Raw genomic sequence first — 27,442 nt, forward strand, 5'->3', positions numbered from 1 at the left:
AATTGCGTTTTTGGATGCGCCTATCTTCTTCAGGAAGGTAAAGAAAGAAAAAAGAGTGAATTTGTTTTAGGGGTGGGGTCCGCTGGTAAGAGAGGGAAGAGGAGAAAATTAATAGGGAGAGAAGAGTAAGGGTGTGCTCCAGAAGTTTAAGTAGAGGGGGAGGGGAGGGGAGGGGAGGGAAAGTGAAATTTTTAGAGGACTTACTTGCTCCAGAATGATACACTAAGAAAGGGGAGAGGCTGGATCCATTTTTCAATTCAATTTTTATGTTATCTAAAATGACTAATATACCCTCATATTTTATTTGAGAGAAGAAGGCAGAAAAAAGGATAAAATTAGTCAATTTCGTTGGTGGGTCCCTTTTTCCCTTGGCTACCCTCCGAATTGGGGGTGACAATTTTGGATTCCGTAGGGTGAACCATCCACCTGCTCAGCCTTCCCTTCCCTTCCGAAATATACTTGTGGAGCAGGTGAAGTTTAAATATCTCCTCACCCTACCCTTGGCTCCCCTCCGTTAACCCTTACTGGAGCACACCCTAAGGTGGCAGGCCATTCGTGTGATCCGATTTAAAGTCTTTTGAACTTTTGTTTTAATTTAGGTATAAGTTTGTTTAGATTAAAAAATTTCACCTTAATTATCTTTTCAGATTAAATTTTAATTTTGTCACAACTTATTGTTTATGGTTAATTACTTATATTTACATTTCAGGTTATAACAAAAATATATTATAAAATTTTCAAAATGCATACTACTATCTTATTTAAAGTAAAGAAGTGGATATCAGTTCTCCAATGTTCAAAAAGCAATAAGAAATTTCATTGTTTATTTGAGGGCAAATTTCATATCATAATTAAATACCCGTATATATTATTTGTTACGAATTCACTAAAAAAATGTCAAGAGGTCAGCCCAAAAAAATTCCAGGCTAATTATTTGCCCAAAATAATTTCAACTTTGATCGCGAGGAACAATAATTATATATCCATGAGACCATTTGATATCATTTTCATTTCCCTGAGAAAAAAATGTACGGAATTAATTACTTTATTATATGATCATCTATTTCATTTTTTTTTTTTTGTGTCGCATTTTGTTTGATAATATTTGTCTCAATATACAAATATTTTTTAAATAAGTATTTTTATTAAATTTAGGAACAAAATTCTAAATATAATCTTTGTGCTTGATCCATATAGAGGGCATGACTCTTAGAAGTGACAACATAATTATATTAGAGAACAAGAACTTGGTTTTTACACTTTGCGACTAGAGCTGGCAATGAGCTGACTCGGTCCGAGTTAGATCAAGCTCATAGCTTACTCATTTTGGCAATGAGCAAGTTATGAGCGAGTCAACATTCGGATCCAACCTGAAAAAGTGACTCGTGGCTCGGTTGCTTTGGCAACGAGCGAGCCGAGTCAGCTCGTAAAAGCTCGTGGGTCAAAAACCCAAATGTATTAGATAATGTATTATAAAATCACTGAGGCATTCAACTCAAATTTAGTACTTATATCAACCCGCCATTCGATTCATGAGACCAATTTTTACCGAGTTAGGATGTGATTGGGTGCGTACCAATTTCAACTTTGACATGTTAATTTAGGAACTATAAAAAGAACTTCTAATCATGAAAATTAAATTAATTTCATGTGAAACACATATCTCAATGAGTTCAGATTCAGTGAATTAACCCAATCTTTGGGTTTTATAAGTCATTAAATTGCCCTCATAAAAAAATAACTAAATTACAGGCAAAATTCAAATTCGCATTTAAATTAAAATTATTTGCAACATATTACATGTTCTTAAATCAACTGAGATAAAGAAAAACGTGTTATGTCGGACACCCATCAGACTCAATTAAATTTGAGTATGATGGTTTCCTCTTCCGTACGATCCGCTTTAAGATTCAAATTATCACTCTACAAAGGTCATGTAAATTTGTAGGTTAATTAATCTTTTGTGTGATTTAACTAATGGTGTTCACAATTTTTAAATGATTCTCTTGTTTCAGTTCTTTAATCTTTGGTATATAATTAAGCTTCTAGAGTTCTACCGTCTATGTTTACATTGAATGAATGAATCATAAATAATAAACTATACGTACATTGTTTTGTATAAAACATTTGCCAATATTTGAGATTTTGGAGGAAACTTATGAAGGTAGTGAAGCTCTAATTAATTTTCTAGGAGTTCATAATTAAGTTTCCACATATGCAATATATATTATATTGAGTAAATAAATCAATTAAACTGTGCTTTTGTCAGTGCAAATGAAAATGAACATACTAATTTATTCTCTGATTATTTTTCTTGAAAGAGAATTGTGGAGGTCAGTCCTCCATATTCTATTAATATGGATACTAGGAGTGTCTAGTTACAAATTAAAATAGTTTTAAAGAAAAAGAAAATAAAAATACGTTTATTGCCTATAATCTTAATTGTGGTCATGATTTTTTTTTCTTTGCCTCAATATATTAGACTAGTTGAAATGTTCAATTTTGTTGTGAACAACTGAATAATCCCTTTTATTTGGCTAGCCCCAATCTCTTTGTTGGGGCTAATTAAATTCAATTTTGACTTAGTCAAACAAGAAGAAGGAAGGACTAGGGCATGATGGTCAGGATCCTAGTAGACTTTTAAAATGAAAAGAATGGCTACAATTGGGTCCCGCATTTAAGTCTATGCCCGCAACCGTTGGTGATCATTACCGTTGCAATGTGGATCAGGAGATGTCAGAAACGAAGAGCGTACAAAGTGAATAGGTTAAAGAGATAATTGATATTGGATACAAAATCAAAAGACGATATATTGGGAATGTGAATTTAGATGATTAGTTGTTCGATAGGCATTGCTTATATGTAGAGAACTTATAATTAATATTTCAATTTTTGAGATCACCTCTCTAATCTTCTATGTATAAATTTTGATATAGTTTTCCTTTGATTCTTTGTTTCAATTCGGGTTCTAGTGTTTTTTATTACAACCAAATCAATTGAAAGTGATAACGTCGAACAAGTCAATTTGACCCGCTTCACTTGATCTATATATGCTGGGTCGCATGCCTCACACTTTTTTCTAAGTTCCCGGTAGCAAGTGATGATAAGAAAATACTTCTGAATTTATTATATACAGCTTAGTTTAATTTGAAGGAGATATAAATCATATAGTAATAAGATTTGTGAATTAGGAAGTTTCAAATTATCTCCGTACGTAACAAATGCTGACAGCTGTGCACATATCATTTTCCATGCAAATAAGTTAAATATATATTGTGATCTAATTACTGTACCCAAAAAATGATATAAGTACTATAAGTTACGTATATAATTTAAATTGTACAAATAGAAAAAAAATCTTATTCATCCTTTAATGAAAATTAGTTTGGCTAGTCCTTTTGTGTGACCTATCTAACACTATGCACAACTTTCAAATGATTTCACAAGGTCATCCATACATATTTACTATTTATAGAATTAATTTCATGTTGTTTATTTATAGTGTTGTGCTAATGAATTAGAAAAATTTTAAACAATCTCGAATAAGTAATTCATTATTTTATACTGATAGTGTTGCCTATAAGTTAACAAGATTTGAGACCTTGGAGGAAACTAACGAAGGTAGAACTTAAAGAAAATTATTAAACTTGACTGCTAACAAATATGTTTAAATATACTCAAAGTACATTAAATGAGTAAATACTCAAATTTTCTTAAATGAAAAGCAAAAGTAATCTATACATAATTGTTTTATTAACAAATTCACAATTTGGACATTACGATTCATTTCATGTTTCTCAACATATAGATTCACAGGAAAGCATCCCCATAATATAAATGACTAATACATAAATTGTTGTCATGTTTATACGATCTAGATAATGATCTTGATGACAATTGTTATTAAATTATACTTTTGTAATATTCGGAAATGTATTTCAAAATGTATTAATTTGTTGTACGCCTGAAATATAAAATAATTATTGTTTATATTTAATGCAATTTTCAGGAGTATCTCAAAATGCTTACATATACTTGTTAGAATTTTTATTCTCTTGTCCAAGCCTGGAGATTATCATGTGGGCTGTTTTTGATGATTTCTCAGTTTTTACACCAAAATCAGGACCCCCTACCCTAAGCTCAAAGTGGCACATTTCAAGGGCATGAGGCTCGGTGAAGATGATGTTTTCGTGGCAAAAGCTTACGGGAATGCTGTGTTCTTCAAATTCTGGGACTAGAAGTGTGTGACATGAATATCTAAGTTTCTGCAGATGCACTAAAGAAATTGATTATATGTGATTAATTGCGGTATAATTAAGGGATTGAAAATTATATAGTTTAGTCAATTGTAGTATATGTGATTGCGAATCCATTTTTATTTGGAAGGTATCTATATTTATTTTGTTGTATTGTGTTATGTTGTGTTTACTTTTTTCATTTATTAATCAAATCAGGCTCCTATTTTCAATACGACCCGTTTCAAATATGTATCCACTTTTCATTACGACCCGCTCCAAATATATATTGGTTGTCTCTCTTTCAAATTTGCAAAAACAAATTTAGTTAAAATAAGAGTCATGCTTCTAGTTTTGAATTATTGAGTTAAAAAGAAGTTACCAAAGTCTTATTAATGAAAAAAATCAAAACAAAGGAATATTAAAAAAAAAAAGGTTCAAGAGATTCATCACACCAATGGCAACAATTATCATGTCATCGATTTCAGAGAAAGGGTCATCCAATGGCAACAAAAGTTGTAGAAAGGTTATAGATTTAATAAATCCTGCACAAATCTTGTTGTACGTGGTCTAAAAAACCCATATTTTTAATCCTATTCTCTATACGAGGTGTAATTTTGTAGGTTAAGTCTTTTGGTGTGATTCATCTAATGGTGTCCACAATTTATAAATGAGTTCTTCAATATTTATTATATATACACTTTAATTCATAGAGTTTAATATATCCCTCTGTATGTTTACATTAATTGGATGAATCATAAATCATAATATATATATTGTTTTGTACAAAATATTTTTGCAAATTTAGATTAAATTTGCAAAATATTTGAGACGTTGGAGGAAACTTACAAAGGTAGTGAAATTTTAATTCATATTCTCGGAGTTAATTACTTTTTATAATTAAGTTCCTATACAATATTGACAAATAAATGAATCATAACTTTTCATAATTATTCTTATATGGGATTTTTCTGAAGCATAATTTTTAATTTGCATTTTATTTGTGAATATTAATGAATGAGTCGGTTCTGAAACCCCAAATGAACATAATAGAAAAAAAAAATACAAGGATCGTCATATATTTATAACCAAGTGTCAAACATCACCCTGTATTTTTAAACTGAAGAAATAACCCCTTACATTTCCTAAATAGCTGCTAATACTTCTTTCATTCAAATTAATATTATATTTTTTTTGAAAAATTCAAACATAGCTCTTATTTATTTTTATTAACATTCAAACAAAACTTGAAGTGTCATAAAGGCGAGGCAGGCCGATCTTCCCGACTCGTTGGAGCCATTCCTAAACCTTATTTAGTGCTACTCTTTGTCTATGTAAGTTAATGCCATAAAACATCTATGCAAGTCTTGCAAAAGCCTATATGGGGGTCTGGAAAGGATTGCCGAGATACTGAATGTGCAACGTACAGCCGGGCTTTCTCACCATGAATGATTTCATACTTTGTTTATCTAGGACACATTTAGGAAGATAAAAATAACTTTTTTCAGAGCTGAGCTTACCAGAATATGGACTACATTTTTTTTTTTTTTTTTTGTTCTTGGGTTTTGCAGGGCAAAGTAAGTGTTATAGAACAAATAATATAATCCAAAAGTTTCATGGAGTTACGTACATACTTTATTTCTTTTATTATTATTATCATGATCGCAATTTGGTCGGGTATTGGTACAACATTAATTTTGTACAGTACCGGTTTCGATATCAGCTGCAACTGATGCAGTGTTAAGTTGTACCATTACTGAATTTTTGGCAGTTATTTTTTTTTGTTGTTGTTGTAAATCTTAATTAATTACAAAAGGAAATAGCTTGCTTGCTTCTTGCATATATCTTTGTCTGTTCCTATTGTGGACAATTTTACCAGTTGGGACAGTACTTTATAGCATATATACTGTTACTAATTGAAGTACTCTCAAAGGACTTTTTTTTAACAACTTAATAATCTAGAGGTATAATTTCTTTTAATTTTCCCATGTCAGTGGTACTAATATATAAATTAATAACAGCTTAAATGATGACTTTGTGACTATGAGACAAGAAAACTTTCAATTGGCAAAACAAAGAGTAAGAGCCAACGGCAGAATCCATAAAAACCTTGTACAGCAATATATTAATTGAAATGAAATTTGCTGGAGATAAATTGAAATTGTATAACTTATCAAACATAGAAATAAAAAAACTGTGTTCTCGAAACAAATATTTGTTTTCGTATAATTCGCCAATTGGCAATTAATTGCAGTCCCCCATTTTTAGATTATTGGGGCCATTTAATTATATTGCATGTTATAACTGAATACCAAACTATTCTATTTAATTGTTAAAATCCACTGATCAATAGCATAGTCTATAGGTGCCTTGAAAATCAAGAATAGACCAACATCGCTGACAATTTAGCAAGAAAAAAGGTTAAAAAAAAAAAAAGTAAAATAAAAATAAAATAATATGTTTGTCAATGAATCAACAAGGATTTAATTAGAAATGGAAGGGTTCTTATGATCATCCTATAGAGCAGCAGAGAGCTTCATCACCTCTGACCTGCTCTGTTCTTCCCTGGTTCCTGTATTCCCAAACATAAAATAAAAGTTACAGCTTTTTTTGTTAGCGTGACATCTGAACTCAAGCAACACAAAAAGGACAATTAAATCTTGTTGCTAATTTAAAAGGACAAATCCATTTGAAATGAAGGGGTATATTTGTCTAAATAACAAATTTATGAATAAAAGGGGATAAAACAAATAATGTTAAAATTTTAGGGGATATTGGATATTAACATGTTTTCACGGAAAAATTGGCTATTTTAAAAGTTTACATGGGTACACTACGAATTTTCCCTAATTAATTCAATAGTTCATTGAAAGCAGCACAATCCAAGGCGACATGTATCCTAAACCTACACCAGCACAACCCAATGCGACCCGCTCCAAATATAGACCTTATAACTTGTGCAATTTAACATAATAGCACTCATCCTAAACACCCAACAAAATTAATCATCCCAAACAAAATTTACCTTTTAAGAAAAGCCATCTTGCTAAGTCGACGAAACCTATGTTACTTGCTGGTCATTGTGGTTCGATATGTGTTGGAGGTTCAACCTTAATCATGCAGAGCCATGAGTGTGCCCCTCAATCAGCACCATGATTCATCAATAATAACAAAAATTGCTCCATGAAAATCACAAGGATCAACAAATCATTCATTTCTAGAGAAGAACAAAGTTTCAGATCAATATATTGAAATTCAATAGTATATTTCAAGATAACAATTCTGAAAACAACTAGTAGGCTGAGCAAAAGTGTGTCATGAAGAATTAATATGTGGCCTACTAAAGGGGGATAAAAATAAGAAGTAAATTATACAGTGTTTTTTTTCATTAAAAGACAGGAATTGTTCATTTCATTAATATCAAACAGTCGACTTACAATCAAGCCCTACTCAGCTACTCACTATTTTTTTTACCCCTAGACAAACTAACATCAGTAACCTAATATGGAGCAATACACAGCTCCTATCCAAAATATTTTCACACATCCCAAGCAAAAACAACTGCAAATGGTTACAACCACAAAATGAATCCGCCAAAACACCATTACAGCACCACTAAAACTTTTAATGCCATACTTAAATTGGCATAGGACAGTTCTAAAACATAAACTAATACATTATGTAATACAACTAACTAGGAAAAAGGGCAGAAGGTCATTCAAGGACTAGAGTTTTCCTATCACATTTCCTAGAATCCAGGATGAACCCATGAAAACAAGCATTGCTGTCTAAATCTTACTTCGAACAGAGGCGATTCTGGGTCAGCTGTATTAATCACATCTCCCAATTTTACCACTGCCCAAGGCCAATCACCATTTTGATTCCTTGTTGCAAAGTAAACACAATTGTTTCTCCCTCCCCATCTCTTGGGTTTCGGAATTGCAAGACCCTGTGCCTCAGAGTCATCGGCAACAAAGATTGCCCAATTTCCCAATGTTTCCTGCTTCACCCATCTTGTTCCATTCACTGATGAATCAAGCCGATATGCTTCAAACTGTACATCCATCATCTCTTCATCAGTCGGCACCAACAGAAGAAGCAAGAGCTCACCATCACAAGCAACAAGAAAGTGTTGAAAACTGAAGTCCCTTTCCTCAAGCCCATCAACTGCAAGTGATCTCAGATGTAATTGAGGAGATAAATCTAACACAAATAGTGTGTTGAAGGTCCATTACATACACCTTCCCTTGCACGGTTGCACTTACCATTGTAAACATGGATCCCCTTGGTTTAACTCTTGGACAGTGACTGGACCATGAAGGTGAACCGATATACCAGTGGTAAAGAGTATCGTGGGTGAATACTACGACTCCCGAGTCTGGGGAGGAGAGAGGGGATATAAGCACGGGAAAAGCGTTGTAAGTCTTGTAATCTTGCGGGAAAAGAGGAGAGGAGAGCTCATCACCAGTTAAAGGGTTGATCATTAGAATACGATTTTGCAAAGGCACAAGGCAAAGGAAATGGCCGTGTGAATAGGAGAGGGGACCAGTTAACTCATTTTCATCCGAGTTGTGGGAGATCAGGGAAAAGAAAGAAGGGGAGGCAGGGTCGAGGAGTCTGACACTGGAGTGGATTTGGATTGAAAAGGTGGGACAAAGAAGGAGAGGCGGGAAGTGAGAGGTAGTCCAAGAAGGAGAAACGGAGGAGGTAACGGCGCGCCAGGAGCGGCAGACAGAGGAGAAGGAAATGAAGTCCACAAGGGAACAGTGGCATGTGAGGATAGTGTGAAGAAGTCCATCAGGTAGGTCCGACCAGTTTCGCAAGGTTGATCTGTCACCTCTCTGGCAGAGCTGGCGGCTGGCGGTCGATGGTCTTGTTATGGTGTGAGCGGCGGTGATACGAGAAAAGTCGCTCTCTTGATTAATAACTAGATGTGGGTTGAGCAGTGACTGTTGACAGTTGAGAAAAAAAGATATAGTAAGTAAAAAAGTTATATTGCAACAATGTGCAAATAAAAGCTGTGTATCTTATCTGGTTTAAACCTGAGTACCATCAATAGTCATTTACTGATTTGAAGTTGAAGGAAACTTATGTGCGTGATTGAATTTTCAGGCGATGATCAGCAAGTGTCTTGATGAAATACATATTGTACTGATTGGGTATGAAAAACAGTATTCATTTTGGTGCATTCACTAGTAGCTAAAGAAAACACTCCGAAGAGGGAGAGAGAGAACCGGGTACAAGCGCAGAGGTTAGAGCGTACGACGGTGGCGACTTCGCCGATCCTTTGGCGTGGATGGGACAGAAGCCGATGGGACAGGAAGAGAGAGAGAGAGAAGCGTGCGCGGATTTGAATTTGGAGTTCAATTTTGTTTTGGGGTGTGCCTCTTCTTCTCCAGGAAGGAGAAGATTGAAAAAGGGGGATTTGGGTGTGGGGTCCGCTGGTAAGAGAGAGAAGAGAAAAGAATTTAATCGGGATTCGGGAGTGAGGTCTGCTCAATGTTAACAGAGCACTTGTAACTTCATGCAGCGTACAGATCATATGCAGTGTTATTGTGATTTTATAGTCAGTGCGCTGTATGAAGGTAAAACAACTCTGTTAAAATCTTTACTCCGATTTGATTATTGATTTTTAAAATAATCATGTATTAGATAGATATCTATTAGATATGAAAATTATTATAGATAAAATTAAACATATTGTTACATACTTTTGACAAAAATTCACACATACATATACAATGACGGTACAAATCAATGATTTGATTGACTTTGAAAACATAGTTAATCTTTAAATCAACTGAATAAATTGGACTACACTAAACAGTCTAAACTCTCTGTATTTTAATTGCATAGTTGAAAATTTTTATGCGTCTATAAACTTAACGAGTTTCAAGTTTCAACAAGAGACAAACAATGGCACATATAAACTTTAATGCCAACTTGTCCACGAGAAATCTGAAAAGCATTCCAAATTCTCATGTAGGGTCTGTTCGGCGTGTAAACTCATACTTCATGAAAATCAGTCCACACGCACAATATTTTGGTCATTCAAAAATTCCCATTTCCGCTCTCTTTAGACAGTTGAACAGGCCCGTAGACTTATTACTTAAGTTCATGTTTAGTTGTGTACAAATCATAATGAACTCATTGTTCCACAAAACATAAGATAAAATGATTAAATTGAAATGTTGATTTAATCATTTTATCAAACACCTTGGGCAATGCACTATTCAATAAGTTTAAATCAAATATTAGCATTTCAGCTCCCATTCTAAGCAAACTAGAAGAAAAGTACAATTGAATGTTGAGAATATAAACAAGCTGGAACCTTTAAAGAAAAGTTCAAAGGGTAATCTTCAATGGACTCTTTTTTCAATCTCGCAACCAAGATTAGGTTAACATAATTTTGCACAAGTCAATCAATCTCTCTAATTATTTGTGTATTGTTGTTAGTTCCGTGAGAGAATAAGGGGAGATTCGAAGAAGCCATAAGAAGAGAGAAAAATATAACCCGGTTTTTTACCGAATAGTTTACTAGGTTTTTAAAAAACCAGTTAATTAACCTGATTTTGACTAGCTTCAATGCATTTCTGATCCTTTTATGGAACCAATTCAGAATAATCTCCGAGTTCTTTTTTTTTTCAGTTAAACCGTCGGTTCGGTCCAGTTCTCATAACACTGATTATAACTAGTATAAATTTGGACTTTCTAAAATACACACATATCTAAATCTTAATTTTAATCCCACCTAAATTTTGGATAAGGATACATGTGTAAAAAAAATTATATTAATGAATAGATTTTAAATTTAAATATGGTTATTTATTATTTCGGTACTTTCTCAATTTATGAGTTTTCAGTACGTAAAAAAAAATAGATTGTCATTATTGATTAAATCAATGTTATTAGAACTCGACCAACCAGACACCTTCGAGTTAACGGTTTGCTGGTCGGACCGTCAGGTCAACCGGTCGATTGCTGATTTATTTAAATACTTAAATGTATATGAATATACAATGATTATTATAAAAAGAGTCGTACACCTGAGTCATACAAAGAGTCATACACCCACCACATATTACATATTAGATGATATTAATACACCTGAGTCAGCCATGAAAGGTTATCAGGAATATCCAAACATTAAACAAGATGAAATACATAATTTAAACAATAATTTCACCAATGATCTTAACATGGGCAAGCAACTTGTTAATTAGCCGATCAACAAATCCGTTATCATTTTCAAATCCTACAATTCTAACTGTCTTAAGAAACTCCCGCTGGACTAATGCATCGCTCGGTCCCTCTGGAGTAGTCTCCTTGAGTAGAACTTCTGTGACCCATGCCTTCAGTAGTAACAAAACAAGTTAATATATGTTTCATTGATCATCTCCTTTTACAAGGGCTTAATTGAGGGGGCTAATATGAATAGCACATGGTATTACACGATCTTTATTATATTGTTAACTTTGTGATCTACGTTCAGTTCTAGTAAATCTATTGCCTATGAATACTCAAAGCTTGCCACTTTTTTTTATGTGGAATTTTATACCATCTCATTGGTTGCCTTAATGGTTGCCGCCCCCCTCAATTGAGGCATGGAAAAAGAGCAAGTACTAGTATCAACACAGAGAGAGAGAGAGAGAGAGAGAGAGAGAGAGAGAGAGAGAGAGATTACATTCTTGTTTTCTAAGGTGAGCTCTTGTAGTTTAGGTGAGTGATGGAGGAAATATGGTGGAAGATCAAAGACATATAAACGCCAACTCACAAGTTCCAGGCGCTTCAAGTTGTTGAAGACTGGGCAATTAGAAAAATCCTTCTTGTGTACCTATTTTCATTACAAAGTAAAATTAAAACTATGTTAAAAAAAAAGCTAATTATAAATGAGAATTTTGGATGCTTATTATAGCCATAGGATGTGTTTTCTCCAATAACCACAGTTGAAGATTCTGTATTGTATATGAATTACTTTGAAAACAAAATTCAGTGTGTATTTATGGCAGATCGCATCAAGAACCAATCAATTTAAAATGATGCTAATTTAATTTTATTGTAGCATAAAAAACCAAGCATTTTACCACTAGCGATGTTGCCAAAACAATCACTGCCACACATATTATACTTAAAAAAAATATAACATGACAAGTAAGAATTGTATATTTGATGAAAATGCATATCAATAGAAAAATGATACGGTTAAACATTGTGCTTTTGCAAGACATAATCCACCAACATAGGGTTTTGTTTAATTCTGAAGTACCTAAAATAAGGCCAACAATGAGTAGCTGCAAAAGTAGAAGCATTGCAGATTTTTGTTTCAAATATATTGCAAAAAGAAAGTACCTTTTGCTCGGGGTCATCGAATTCAAGCCGTAAGAATTCGACACTTGAAAAGCTTTGTATAAGCTTGGGTCCCCTAGTAACATATTCAACATTATCATACCAACCAGGAATATTGATGGAGGCATCAACTAGCGATGGCATATTTAGAAATTGAATATCCCTCGTAGTCCCATAAATATCCAAATAAAGGAGGTTAGGTGTGGAAATCTGCAATCTGTTTACGATACAACTACTAAGAACCAACTTCTTCAAAGTTTTGGAACATATCTCCATGATGCTGATATAACAATTTTCTAGCACTAAATTTTCAAGCACAGAACAACCCAACAAAAGCCTCTTCAAAGAGTCATCGCTTGTTAAAACACCATCGCTCATTATTACACCATCAAGGTTAAGGGTTTTAAGGAGAGGAAGGTTCACTGTGTTGGGTTCTATAGCTAAAAAACGATAGGCAGAAGTATAGAAACACAACTGGAGGTATATTAGTGATGCACAAGTGAAAATGAGATCAGTGTTTAAATTAAATTTTTCATTCGGACACAGTTTGACCGAGCACTCTCGAGGCTCTAAGTTGATCACATCACCAATATAATTGGCAACAGCTTGAGTGCAAGGCCAGTAAACCCCAGAATCCAACCAAAGTCGAAATCTGTTAACACAGGATGTCTCTCGTTTCTCCAACACACTTTTAACAAGTTGTTTGAATTTGGTCACATATTCTACTGCCATGTCTTCTTCCAAATTCTCTAGTCCTGGCAACCCAAACTCTTTAATGTCAAATTTCAGGTCAGGCACAGAAGCCCATGTCTTTCTCCATCTTTTGGACAAGATGCATGGCCTCTCTTGTACTAAGAAAAGATAGGATATGTGTGCAAACATCATCAGGCAAGCTACTGATCCTATCAATGCCATAATTCTCCTCGGTACCACACCAATTGATATTCATCATCTTTCACCTTCACAGAAGCATTTATTCAAACACGCACGACCCTATTTTACAGTACATAAAACAACAAACTCTAATGAGTTGCAGAGAGTTAATTGCTTACCAAATTTCAAGAATTAATTAAAAAAAAAAAAAAGGCCTACAGATCTCAAGTGTCACAGTTACAAAAGTGATCCAGCTTCCAATGAAACAAACCACAATCATAGTTACAATTGAAGAAGATATCTCACATAAGAAAATTTTGTTTAAGAAAATATCCCACATACAACAGAATTCTTTTTGAGAAAATCTTTTGCATATATACTTAGTTTGATTCTTGTACTTTGAGATGAAATTTTTTATTTGAACTCATACTGAAAAAATTACACATGTTATTGAATTAATAACTATATGATTTTCTATTAGTATATTAATGACTCCTATTGATATTCTGCATCCATCGTTATTTAGACTATCTTTTAGAAAAATCCTTAAATCATTTTCCAATTTGTAGCTTGCCCCCCCCCCCCCCCCCCCTGCTATATAAGTTGCTTTTCACACCAACTATACACTAAACAAATTGACATTTGCAGCATCTTTTAGTGTAACAGCTTCACAATAAATTGTTACACTGCAAATGTTTGCTTTTGAGTGGCAAGTTGCATGGTTCCGGTAATACCACTATAAAATTGGTCAGAAATTAGCAGACTAGGCTAAACAAATAAATTCAATTCCCTTGACTCTTTTTAGAGCTGATTTCATATACAATTTATGCTCAGTTACAGGGTTTCAGTTAAAACCCAAAAATATCAAATACATTAACACATCAGTACTACCATTAATCCACCCAATTTATAATGCTGAGTTGTAAACATCCAGCGAAAGTAGAAAAATGTAAAAAATACCGAGGCCAATTAAGTCAAGATAACTGAGCACAGCCTCCAGAACCAGTAACGAAACAAGAACCAAGCATGCAAGCATGAATTCAAGCTTTAAGTCACCTTTAATGGCTACTTTACCCAAAATCAAACAAAACTTTCAAAGAGAAAAGGACTTACACCAGTATCAAGAGAATCGAGCAAAGGAGGGTCTTGATCTAGCGCCTCTCCCTCAGCCCTTCCTTGGTCCAGCGACTGCACCATTCACCATTCAATATAGTTTTGCTTTTAGAAAAAAAAAACAAAGTTTTAAGAAAAATTGATTGATAGAGTTTACATCCGACGCGACAGAGGAGAGGCGGCGCACGGCGAGATGAGAGAGGCGTCGAAGAGAGAGGGAGAGAGACGACAGTAGAGAGAGGCGGTGTACAGTTCGAGAGTTCGAGAGCTAGCGGGAGGTAGTCAGGTGACTAGTGAGGGGGGAATAAATCTGCTGTGATTCCAAAGAATTGTAGGTACCTGCGATTCCAAATCACTCCTTTCATTTTTCTTAAGATTCGTGTATAAATAATAGCTTCTCTTGATATCCGTGCATTCCATAAAATGAAGGGAGGGATTTTGAATCGCAGTCTCCCTGCGATTCTTTGGAATCACAGCAGATTTATTTCCAGACTGTAAGGGAGGATTAGATCGGATCGTTCAGGCTAATGGGCCTTTCGAAACTACTTAATGGGCCTTTCAAAAATCGTTCAAACATAGCCCGTTTGCATTGATATATTATGTGCTGGGTTTTGCAATAATGGAAAAGATGAACTTCGGCTTTTGGGATGCCCTTGAGATATGTATTTCACACGAAATTAATTTAATTATCATGATTAAAAGTTCTTTTTATAGTTTCTGAATTAACATGTCAAAGTTGAAATTGGTACGCACCCAATCACATCATAACTCGGGTAAAAATTGGTCTCATGAGTGCAATGACGGGTTCAGAATTTGTTTTTTACGATCTTAATTCAGATTAGATATGTATTACGGAAGAAGAATTGTATTTCTATGAAAAACAACACCAATACAATCTTAATTATCATCACAGGCAACCGATAATGAAGGCGACTAACACATTCCCATAACTTAGTATAGAATTCTCCAATCGGAAGTACTCGACTGCATTTTGCGATGTACGGTGAATTTCTCCAGTTTTCTTTATTTTTAGAATAGAAAAATAAACATATCATAAATGTTGGAAAATAAAACTTATATAATGAACAAAATATTTATAAATTATGTTTAAATATTAAGCTTATTCTGATCAGAAAATGAAGCAAATATTTTTCTTAAAAATATATTTTGTCAAATCTGAATTGCGTAATAAAAGATATACACAGTATTGTTTATAATGAAAATACATTTGAGGGACTTAAAAGCAAAAATATCGAACTTTCCGCACCAGAAGCAATTTGCGAGTGGAGAAATGTATGTTTTATAGTTTGAACAAGAAAATTACACATAAACGTCTACAACAAATCTCAATTCACTCTGGCGCCTGGCAGGCACGGTTTTCCACTTTACCTCTCTCCAAGTCCAAGACTACAACTGTTGGGTTGACATTGACTGAAATAAACAATCTACCGCAAGCAAAGGCAATGGGAAAAGGAATCCGTATCGAATTTACATCCTTTGAGATATCTCATATGTTGCGTGACTTTTTGGAAAATCTCAACGGTTCAAAGACGCTCTGCACGAATTTTAAAGCTTAGATAATACTAGGCCCTGTGCAATCCCCGAATAGGCACCGAACACGTCGGTCATGCAAAATATGAGATATCTCAGAGGATATGCACACACTCATCCGTATCACCCCAGGTACCTGAGGTGCAAGTGTCAAATTTGGACCATTCTTTTTACTTGGCACCAATCTCAAAACAGACCCCTATCTCTCCTCCTTATTAAGGAGGAGAATGTCTGGTTTACTGTTTTTTTTTTTCGAAATGATGCTCAGCCGTTGAATTTTCAGATCGCACATAGATGAATTTTCCAAATTATGAACTTCAATACTTAAGTATGCATTGGTCGCGCCGCATATGATCCCAGTGCTCGTAGACCGTGCGCCGCACCCGTGGACCGAGCTTGTGCATCGCGCACTCTTTTCTTTTTCTCTGCTGAAGGCGGGATTCGAACCCAGTTGGGTTCGGTTGGTGCCTAAATTATTACCACTACACTAAAGTTCACATATGTTATCTTGTAGATAAATATAGTATTTAACTATTTTTCTCTAAAAATTTAATTTAAATTATTTCTCCTCCTTATTAAGGAGCTTAATGTTTTCTACTACATAATTTGCTCCCGTTGCTGTGCACGGGCACGATTACTAGTAGTTTTAATAGATACCGGATCGAATGTGATTCAGCTGAGATTAGTCTAGACCGTCGATCTATTTTGTTAGATTGTAGCTCAGGTTTATAATTGGGGGATATGTTTAAAGATAAGTACTTCAGCCCAATTCACTTGTTTATACATACAATAAACAATTCTTTAGGTTGTTTACTTGAGGAGGGTTCAAATGCCTCCATGTTTTTGTGCCTCCATCATGCCTCCATCTCCCTCCATCATTTTCAAAGTTCAAACAGTCGATCCGAACCGCTCAACCTAAACTCCATACTAAAATATATTTGGAGACCAAATTTTATATTTTTAGGAATTTTTTTACTATTTTTTTAGATAGGTACAAAAATACTGTTTTTAGATGGTTCAGATTTACTGATTTTGTACCTATCTAAAAAAATAGTAAAAAAATTCCTAAAAATATAAAATTTGGTCTCCAAACATATTTTAGTATGGAGGTTAGGTTGAGCGGTTCGGATCGACTGTTTGAACTTTGAAAATGATGGAGGGAGATGGAAGCATGATGGAGGCACAAAAACATGGAGGCATTTGAACCCTCCTCTGTTTTCTTTTAGATTAAAGTATGATATTGACATTGAATCTTTACTAGAGATGAGTTGTTATCCGGACAAAACAAGCTTAAGAATCGCAAATGATAAAAGCCTAGGTTAAATACCTGATCCTAATTTTTGTGATATGGTGAGATATCTAATTCTAGATTATTATTTTCCTTTCTTTTTAATAAATAAAGATTCCGGTAATTCTAACAAGTTATATCTCATTCAGAGATTAAAATTTATCTTTTGTAATTAAATGGGTCCATTTGTGCTGGTCATATATTATTGAGATACTTTCTAAAAGAAAATTAGTGGGTAAAAAATATTAATAAATTTCTCATAAAAACAGAACCCAAAAGAAATACAAATCCCGTATTTAAGTAAAATCAGACAGGTTTCCTCTTTAAGGCTGGAACAACTTTCTCTTTCTGTTTGTTTGTTTCAGATTGTACTAATTTAAAGAAAATCTTCTTCATACTTTATTCAAATCTAGTTTCTTTGTTTGGTCCTCTTGTGTGATCTATCTAACACTATTCACAACTTCTAAATGATTTTGTAAGGCTCTCTAACATATTAATTTAATTATGGAAGCGTCTAATTGTCCACGGCCTTTTGTCCACCATTTGTCCACAGCTTTAACTTGTACGAATACTGTAAAATTACTTCTACATGCTGTATAATTATACAATATATCACATAAAATATATCAGTTAATCACAAAACATCCAGCAACTATTTGAAGTGGTCCCATGATAGTTAGAAAAAGATTGCAAATTGCACAACAGGACAAAATAAATGTACTTTCAAACTGTACTTTCGAAAATTACAGTTATAGAAAGTTATTGGAAGTTAGAGTTAGTTATTAGCGGTTATTGGCAGTTAGAGTTAATTATTAGCATTTGCACTGGGTTGAATCTTGTATACTGTAAAATTGAATCTTGTATACTGTAAAATTGAATCTTATATACAGTAAAATTTTCAATTGAATCTTGTATACTGTAAAATTAAATCTTCTACACAATAAAATTTACAATTGAATCTTGTATACTGTAAAATTGAATCTTCTACACAATAAAATTTACAATTGAATCTTGTATACTGTAAAATTGAATCAGCAGAACTGTAAAATTGAATCTTGTATACAGTAGAATTTTCAATTGAATATTGTTCGGATGAGTAAGAAGCATCTCTATCATCTCTTTCTTTCAGATTTTCACAAGATGAATACTGTAAAATTACAAGATAAATACTGTAAAATTAACAAATCAATACTCCATATCGCCTTTCTATCATCTCTTTCCTCCATATTTTCACAAGATGAATACTGTAAAATTAACGGGGCAATACTATAAAATTAACAGATCAATACTCCATATCGCCTCTCTATCATCTCTTTCTTCCAGATTTTCACAAGATGAATACTGTAAAATGACAAGATGAATACTATAAAACTAACAAGACAATACTGTAAAATTAACAGATTAATACTCCATATTGCTTCTCTATCATCTCTTTCCTCCAGATTTCATTTGAAATGCTAGATCTGCTACTGCATACAACGAAAACAACAAATTCAACAGAAATAACTTACTAGATTTGAATTTTGCCGTGCTCTTCAACAAAAACAACTTCTATTCGATTGCGCTCCACGATTGAAGGTTCCATTGCGATCATGTATAAAATGGACTGTAGGAGAGGAGGCTGTTCAGATCTGCACGATCGATCTAATTAAACCCGAGCAGAGAAATTTGAATCAATCTACGTGGATCCAACAGAATTAAACAAATGAATTATGAAATTAACACTACACGGATCAAATCGAGGAGGCAAATTCTGAAATCTATGTGGATCAAATCGAACCAATTGAAAAGCTTGCTAAAACCAACTTCGTGAGGATAATTACTTGAAAAGGAATGAAAGAAAACAATTGCTCTTAGTGATCCTACAAAGCCTAGTGTTTAGTCCCCTCAACAAAATAGGTAGAGAAAATCAACAAATATCAAAACTTAGCGTCTTCAAGTCCCTTTTTCGTAATTTCGCTTCTGGATCAGAAACTAATTAAACCACCATCTAAGTCAACTCCATCAAAAACACTTTGACCAAATAAAACTCCTACCTGGGGTGTTAGATCGTCACTGTTCCTTGCACTCCCATCAACGGCACGATTCAAGATGCCACCAAGTTGTAGAACTGTGCGAACAGTAGACCGTCTGTTAGTACGGCCGGGCCCACTGTACCTAAGGCTTCTAAATCAGTCATGGCGGCAGCTGGAAACGAAGAAGAGAGAAGTAGAGGGGTGAAAGAGAGTCTTCGTCGGGACGCATCGGTGTAGTGTGTAGGTAGGGTTAGACTATGGAGAGAGAGGTGGTTTTCGTAAAGGAAAGAGAGATTGAGATTTTATTTTTAAAATGGAAAGAAATCAAATCGGAAGTTTTTAAAGGGAATAAGGTGTACGATTGAGAATTCGTTAGAAACTGAGTTAGAAAGCGAAACAGATAAGGTTGTGGACAGATCGTGGACAAAAGTCTGTGGACAAATACCTTTTCTCTTTAATTATAGACTTTTTATATGTTGTTCTCTTGTGCAGAAGAATCATATATATTAAATAATCTCTAATAAGTAATTCACCATTTTAATTATATTTATAGCGTTGATGCTTGTAAAATTCACAAGATCCGAGATATTGGAGAAAACAAATAAAGGTCATTCATAGTTTCATACATATTTGCTCTTTATAGTTTTTTTTTTTTAATGTCATGCTGATGAATCATAGATATTAAATAATCTCTAACAAATTATTCACTATTTTATATTTATATTTATAGAGTTCTCAGTTGTAAAATTTAAAGTTAACAAATTGCTTAAAGTTAGCGAATTGCTTAAATTTATAGTTAACGAATTGCTTATAGAGTTCTCATTTATTCACTATTTTATATTTATATTTATGAATCATAGATATTAAATAATCATAGATTAGAGATTTTGAGAGAAACAAATAAATATATAACTTAACGAATTGGTTAAAGTTAGCTGCTATATATCAAACATTCTTAAATATTTTTAAAAATATGTTACTTAAGTAAATATTCAAATATTATCACATGAAAAGTAAAAGTAATCTTCATAAATTTTGTATTGACACACCCCCCCCCCCCCCCCCCCCCCCACACACACACACACACACCAATTTGAAGGAGAAAATCATGTCTCCAATCAAGTCGAGAAGCAAGCAAGCGATAAATAAGATCTTAGAGCTGGCCAGATCAATTCCGTTGTGCTAATCTTACTAATTCTCATATTGTTCTAATTTTGAAGAACATGCTATGCCACTATCTATAAATCTTGTGATTATTTTGTATGGTGATAAAATAAATCAAGTAAGATAATAGTGGATGACTATTTCATGTCTAATTAGTTGCTTTTGTACAAATATGATTCGATTTTAATCTCTCTTAATTAAATATATCAATTCATTAAGTGTCTTTAATTGTTGAATTAATTATTATTTATTTTAAAGTCTGTGTCATAATTACACATTATTTAACAAACTTTTATCAAAGTGTGAGATATCCTTAATTAAATTAAGAAGAAAAAAGAAAAATTATATATGTTGAGCTAATGTGATACTCTTAATTAGTTAATAAGTTTTTCACTGTATGCTATGTTATGTTGATATCTCTGATTCAAGACTATAAATAGCAATTATGATATAATAAGTCAATAAGTTTTAATACCTTTTATAGTTAATAAGTTTTTCACTATGTGCTATGTTGATTATGATTTTTCATGACAAAATATGATCAAACTTTTTTTAAATTTTTTTTAGAATTAACCATGTTACTTTTATTATTAATTTTAGAATTCAATATTATACATTTTATCTTTTATTTTGCATTTTGTTAATAATCTAACTTCTATAGTGCAAATCAGATTTTGATAACATTAGCAGAAATTCAAATGTTAATTCAACCACTAAATAAAAACATTAAACTCTTTCTCAAGCAAAACAAATCAATCCAGTATCCAATATATATAAAAATTAACATTATCATATTTTCAACTCTAATAACATAAAACTCTAGCCCGAGTAGTTTCAACACACAAAATTAAATCAACCAACAAAACATAAAAATCAGAAACTTGAAATAACACTCCAGCAGAATAAAATCAGGTAACATTTTCAAATTATGCAATTAAAATTTTATTACTAAACATCAAAACAGTTTTTTTTACTAAGTTAAATTAAAATTTTGTCACATTATATAACAATCTAGTTTCACCAATTGCTACTTATTTATTTCAATTGAATAAAAGTAATCTATCAGTAATGTATTTCATATAGACATATTATGTTAAATGTATTGATTTTCTTTGATATTTTATTGTAAAAATTTAGGAACTAATGTAAAAGTTTGAATATAGTTACTCAAGCTATTTTTTATCAACATTATTTGAAAGAAATAAAATATGCTTATTTGTTGAGAACTTTTACTATTTTGATATATACAATAAATTATAATTAGTATTATTTATATAATTCAAGGGGTAATAAAAAAATAAGACATGTATGATAGATCATGCAAAACACTCCTTCCCTCTTCTCCTTCTATGTACACATAAGGAACTTGTTGTAAAGCAAAATTTAATAAAGATTAGAAGTACAGTAATTTTATTATTGGAAAGGTTTGGCTAAAATTTACGGGCTAAGATTATTCTAATTAAATAAATAAAAGGTGAAATACGAATGATTTTGTAATGTTCATGGGCAACTACAAAAACAAAATTTTATTCACAAAAATTTTGAGGGACAAATCTTCAATTTCAAAAAAATTGATGGACATGAGAAATTAATTCAAAAACAAAATTATACTTTGTGACAAAGCAAAGAGAAATACTAAAAGATCCATGTATCCTGAATGAGAAGTCTGGATCCTCTACATTACCTCACCGTTTGAGTTTGAATCTAGACCGTCAACCGATCATAATTTGGGTATTATATAACGAACGTACCGGATTCAAACTGAAAAATTGAGGTACCTTATTTGATGTGAATTCCTGAAAGACTTGCATGGGCAGAATGAGCAAATCATGTAGATGCACAGCTATATATATATTATGTGAATATGAACTTGTTGAGTTGTTGTGGAGGTAAATTGAAATTGTATAACTTGTTTTCGTATTATCGGCCCAATTGGAAATTAATTATGCCCCATTATTTTTTATTATTAGGGCCAATTTCATGTCATAATTGAATAACAGCAAAAGGTCAACCTAATAAAAATTCCAGGCCTAATCTCGTATATGGCCCAAATAAAAGATCTTTGTTAATTTCTGAAGAAAAATAATTATTTATTCAAGAGACCATTGTTATTATTTTCATTCTTTTAATGAGATCTGATTTTGTTTGTAATCTTGGAAGTACCTATATTATCCTGATTGTATATTTCGGATTTCAATGTTGTTGAAGATATTAAATCAAAACATGGTCCAATTAATTACTTTACAAGATGAGAGACATTAGAATATAGTATGAACTTTACCAGACGAGAGACAATATATAGATCTCTCACTCGAGAAGTTAATTACCAGATGTATCTCTTTAAATCCTCTTACTCATGATGAGATATGGGTTCCTTGGGAGCCAATTGAAGGCGGCGATATTGTGGTTATATCAGGAGATAGATGTGGAAGTTGACAATTATTTTGACATGGAATATTGGAATACCCCACCCAATATGATGGCATTTTCGCGACCTGAGGCTGACGATTAGTTCTATGTAAAAGGGGTCGGGGACAGTGTTTTACAAATGTTATTGATATTGCAACCAAAAATTGGCTTATCAAGTCACACCACCGGTGAGCACAGATCCTCTTCTAAAAGGTTGCACAGTTTTGGTCGATACAGGAGGAAAGATCCTAAGGTTGTTCCAGCATTACAAGCACAAATTCCTCCTAACTCGACCATAACTTTGCTGGGTGAAAAGGGTATATTGCATTTACTTCCTGAAAAACAGGCAATACCTTTGTAGATATGACATAGGAGATGATACAACTGAGGTGCTGCTTTGCCTTTTTGATTCAGTGGTGACTTGGTTTAGGTCTCCCATATCAATTGTTTATTAAGACCCAAGTAAGTTCAACTAACTATTAATTTTTCTTTTCTTTAAATAGTTACAAATTGACATTCTTGATAGTGAAGGAGCAATGTCAAGTAGCAAAAGATAGCTGAGGAATCGTTTTTTTTCCAGCACATGACAACAAATTTCCATTCTAAAATCGGAGAATCGAAAATCTGCGTGCACCAAGCTGAGGAACAAAGCAAAAGCCTGGTTGCATCTAGGGACGATAGACTTGAGTTGTTACAGGACTTGAAAGTATTAATTAATTTAACTCTTTTACTTGTTAGTGTTTTTGCACAGTTATTTTAGTATTACAAATTTATCTACTGATTGGTATTTAATACTGCCACTTGAACTTTACAAATCCATTGGTGGATACTGGACCAATAATTTTTCTCTCACATGTTTACACTTATGTTGGTTTCTGGTACATGAGGCAATGCCGGATTTGAGGTGTGTTTCCGCACATTAAGATATGAATTGCATAAATATTGGTTGTTACTGCTGGCACTTGGGTAACTTTTATTCTCACTCAGGATTATTATACTTGGATTTATTATGATGAAATTTGATATCTTATAATCATCCACCCTGTTGGGTATTTATTTCCATCTTATATATCTCAATTATGACCTAGATAGGTTGTATGACCGGCTATGTTTTATGAATATGTTCAGTGTGGCAGTAATTGCTATTATATTATGGTTTGTGTATATATTTATTTGCATGCCTACCACAAATTGTGAATATGTATATGGCAGGTTGTTCTTGATTGCACAACCGATGGCTGATTTTCTTTTCCAAGGATCTTCTTAAACATTTATTGTTCTTGATTGCATTCAAATTTAGGAATAATCAGATATATACATTTGGGATCGTTGTTGTATAACAGTAAATAAGTATTTTTACTATGAAACCTGACCATTGCTTCCAGTCAGTATCAGCACGTTTTTGCAATCTGGTACGGTGTACCAGTCGGTACCAGAAAGTACCAGTAATGTACAATGAATAAATACCAGTACCAATACTGCTACCATAAACCCTCGGTGGTGCCTGTTTGTGTAACAGTAAGAAAGTAAAAGGGTAGTTAGCATTAAAAAAGTGAATGGGTTATATCAACATTGACTGATACAGAATGATTAAACCAATTTAACTTGGGTTCCCTCAAAATGGAAGCAATTTCTAAAGCCCACTAACTGTTGGTCAAGTTGCTTGTAAAGTAAATTCTCACAAGACCCAATTTGCCTAAATTAAAACTCAATTGTTCTAAACCAGTCCAGGTAATATGAATTGTGGTTTGTTCTCTAGAGGAAAGCTTAGCTTGGGACATAGTTGCATACTTGACGATCAATGATATCTCATTATACCATAAGATTATTTTTGCCTTCATACTTCCTAAATTAGTCATACTGCTGGCACAAACAATTCGGATATTTTGCAGGGAATTTTTCTTAGAGATGTAAGTGTATTTTGATTGATTTGATCAGACCAACTGATTCAGCCATTTTGAGTTTTCAACAAAAAAAAAAAGTGGATTTCATTATTTAATTTGATTAAATGCTAACTGATATTTTGATTAGTTCTTTAAGAAAAATTTGTATATTAATCGTGATGTTGTTATTTAAATAAATGGTATCTTGTTTTTTTTTTTTCTCTTATACTTAAAAGCAGTGTTGTAAATAATAGTATGCGGTCGTCGGACAGACATAATACCGTCAAGTGATTAGTCATGAATAATAGGTCATAATCGGAAATAATCAGCAAATTAATTTGTGACAGTTTGATCCTAATCGGCCAATTAATCGGTCTAAACGGACGTTTTTTACAACATTGTTTAAAAGTAAGTAATAATGTGTTCTATGATATCAGGAGAACAATCTTGAAAGCATCTAGTAAGGTGAGCAAAAGTGTGTCTCGTGAAGAAATAGTGTGGCCTCCTAAATGGGCGATAAAAATAAGAAGGAAAAGAGAAACAAATTAAGCAAACTAATACTGTATGTTTTTTTATAAAAAGACAGGATTGCCCATTTCATTGATATGAAATAGATAACTAACAATCAAGCCCTAGTTAACTATTCACTGTATGTTTTGACCTCTAGACAAACTAACATCAGAATATAACTTGATATGGAGCAATACACAACTCTTATCCAAAACATTTTCATACGAGTAAAGCTAGCGTGTGACATGCTCACCAAGAAAGTTTGGTGAGCATAACTTCAAAAGTATATCGGATCGACGTCAAATGTCAAATCCAAACCGTTGAAATCCATGTACTTCATGAGTGATGAATATACATGCAAAATTTTGAAAGTTTCGAGTTTATTTGCTACACGGTCAAGTGGTCAAAGAAATAATAAAAATTGAATATATAAAATAACTTATAATAAAATGTTCATTTCTTTGACCACTTGACCGTGTACCAAATAAACTCGAAACTTTCAAAATTTTTCATATATATGCATCACTCACGAAGTACATGAATTTCAACGGTTTGGATTTGGCATTTGACGTCGATCCGATATACTTTTGGAGTTATGCTCACCAAACTTTCTTGGTGAGCATGTCACACGCTAGCTTTACTCTTTTCATACATCCCAAGCAAAAACAACTGCAAATGGCTACAACCACAAATTGAACCCACCAAAAAACCATTACAGCACCACTAAAACTTCTAATGCCATACTTAAATTGGCATAGAACAGTTCTAAAACATAAACTAATACATTATGTAATACAACTAATGAGAAAAAAAGGCAGAAGGTTATTCAAGGACTAGAGTTTTTCTATCACATTTCCTAGAAGCCAGGATGAACCCATGAAAACAAGTGTTGTTGTCCAAATCTTGCTATGAACAGAGGCGATTCTGGATCAATTGTATTAATCACATCTCCCAATTTTATGACTGCCCAAGGCCAATCACCATTTTGATACCCTGTTGTGAAGGAAACACAATTCTTTCTCCCTCCCCATCTCTCGGGATTCTGAATTGCAAGACCATGTGCCCGAGAGTCATAGCCAACAAAAATCGCCCAATTTCCCAATGTTTCCTGCTTCACCCATCTTGTCCCATTCACTGATGAATCAAACCGATATGCTTCAAGCTGTACATCCATCATCTCTGCATCAGTCGACACCAACAGAAGAAGCAAGAGCTCACCATCACAAACAACCAGAAAGTGTTGAAAACTGGAGTCCCTTTCCTCAAGCCCATCAACTGCAAGTGATCTCAGATGTAATTGAGGAGATAAATCTAACACAAATAGGGTGTGTCGGCAGTCCACTACATACACCTTCCCTTGCATGATTGCAGCTACCATTCTAAAAAAGGATCCACTGGGTTTAACTCTTGGACAGTAACTGGACCATGAAGGTGAGCCGATATGCCAGTGGTAAAGAGCATCGGAGGTGAATACTACGACTCCCGAGTCTGGGGAGGAGAGAGGGGATATAAGCACGGGAAAAAAGTTGTAAGTCTTGTAATTTTGCAGGAGAAGAGGAGAGGAGAGCTCATCACCAGTTAAAGGGTTGAGTACTACAATACGATTTTGCGAAGGCATGAAGCAAAACAAATGGCCATGTGAATAGGAGATCAAGTTACAAGCGAACTCAAATTTGTTCGAAATGCGGGAGATCAGGGAAGAGAAAGAAGGGGAGGTGGGGTCGAGGAGTCTGAGGCTGGAGGGGAAGTATGAGCTTGCAGAGGTGGGACAGAGAAGGAGAGGTGGTAAGTGAGAGGTAGTCCAAGAAGGAGAGACGGAGGAGGTAATGGCGCGCCAGGAGCGGCAGACAGAGGAGAAGGAGATGAAGTCAACTAGTGAACAGAGGCATGTGAGGATAGTGTGAAGAAGTCCGTCAGGTAGGTCCGACCAGTTTCGCAAGGTTGATCTGTCACCTCTCTGGCAGAGCTGGCGGCTGGAGGTTGATGGTCTTGTCATGCCGTAATAACCCTTTTTTTGTGCTTTCTTTTCTTCTCTTATTTATCTTTTATTTAGTT

General features: G+C 33.7%; 3 protein-coding genes across 4 annotated transcripts; all 3 read right to left on the reverse strand.

The window, feature by feature from the left end:
- Nucleotides 1-7,637: 7,637 nt before the first annotated feature.
- Nucleotides 7,638-9,298, reverse strand: LOC144545626 (uncharacterized). Its single transcript, XM_078294188.1, has 2 exons — nt 9,278-9,298; nt 7,638-9,184 (listed from the first exon to the last, which is right to left on the reverse strand). Exons 1-2 carry the CDS (start codon nt 9,296-9,298, stop codon nt 8,399-8,401), a joined length of 807 nt encoding a protein of 268 aa, XP_078150314.1. The 3' UTR covers nt 7,638-8,398.
- Nucleotides 9,299-11,396: 2,098 nt separating this feature from the next.
- LOC144545439 (F-box protein At4g22280-like) lies at nt 11,397-14,799 on the reverse strand. Of its 2 annotated transcripts, none has more exons than XM_078294015.1 (4): nt 14,570-14,799; nt 12,585-13,540; nt 11,920-12,069; nt 11,397-11,587 (listed from the first exon to the last, which is right to left on the reverse strand). In XM_078294015.1, the coding sequence occupies exons 2-4, from the start codon at nt 13,494-13,496 to the stop codon at nt 11,405-11,407; spliced, it is 1,245 nt and encodes a 414-aa protein (XP_078150141.1). In that variant the 5' UTR covers nt 13,497-13,540; nt 14,570-14,799; the 3' UTR covers nt 11,397-11,404. The 2 variants fall into 2 exon arrangements, with proteins under 2 accessions (XP_078150141.1, XP_078150140.1); XM_078294014.1 differs by having other exon boundaries at nt 12,585-13,574; nt 14,568-14,799.
- An 11,444-nt stretch (nt 14,800-26,243) lies between these two features.
- On the reverse strand, nt 26,244-27,383 carry LOC144545627 (uncharacterized). Its single transcript, XM_078294189.1, has one exon. It carries the CDS (start codon nt 27,381-27,383, stop codon nt 26,244-26,246), a length of 1,140 nt encoding a protein of 379 aa, XP_078150315.1.
- Nucleotides 27,384-27,442: the final 59 nt, after the last annotated feature.

This window comes from Carex rostrata, chromosome 28 (genome assembly GCF_964058835.1).
Source record: "Carex rostrata chromosome 28, lpCarRost1.2, whole genome shotgun sequence".
NCBI lineage: Eukaryota > Viridiplantae > Streptophyta > Magnoliopsida > Poales > Cyperaceae > Carex > Carex rostrata.

Coding starts and splice junctions, on each gene's coding strand:
- LOC144545626 (XM_078294188.1), bottom strand. CDS start 9,298: ATGACTATTGATGGTACTCAG. Junction 9,185..9,277: donor TGACTATTGATGGTACTCAG/GTTTAAACCAGA, acceptor AACTGTCAACAG/TCACTGCTCAACCCACATCT.
- LOC144545439 (XM_078294015.1), bottom strand. CDS start 13,496: ATGGCATTGATAGGATCAGTAGCTTGCCTGATGATGTTTGCACACATA. Junction 12,070..12,584: donor TCGATGACCCCGAGCAAAAG/GTACTTTCTTTT, acceptor TAATGAAAATAG/GTACACAAGAAGGATTTTTC. Junction 11,588..11,919: donor TCACCTTAGAAAACAAGAAT/GTAATCTCTCTC, acceptor TTACTACTGAAG/GCATGGGTCACAGAAGTTCT.
- LOC144545627 (XM_078294189.1), bottom strand. CDS start 27,383: ATGACAAGACCATCAACCTCCAGCCGCCAGCTCTGCCAGAGAGGTGAC.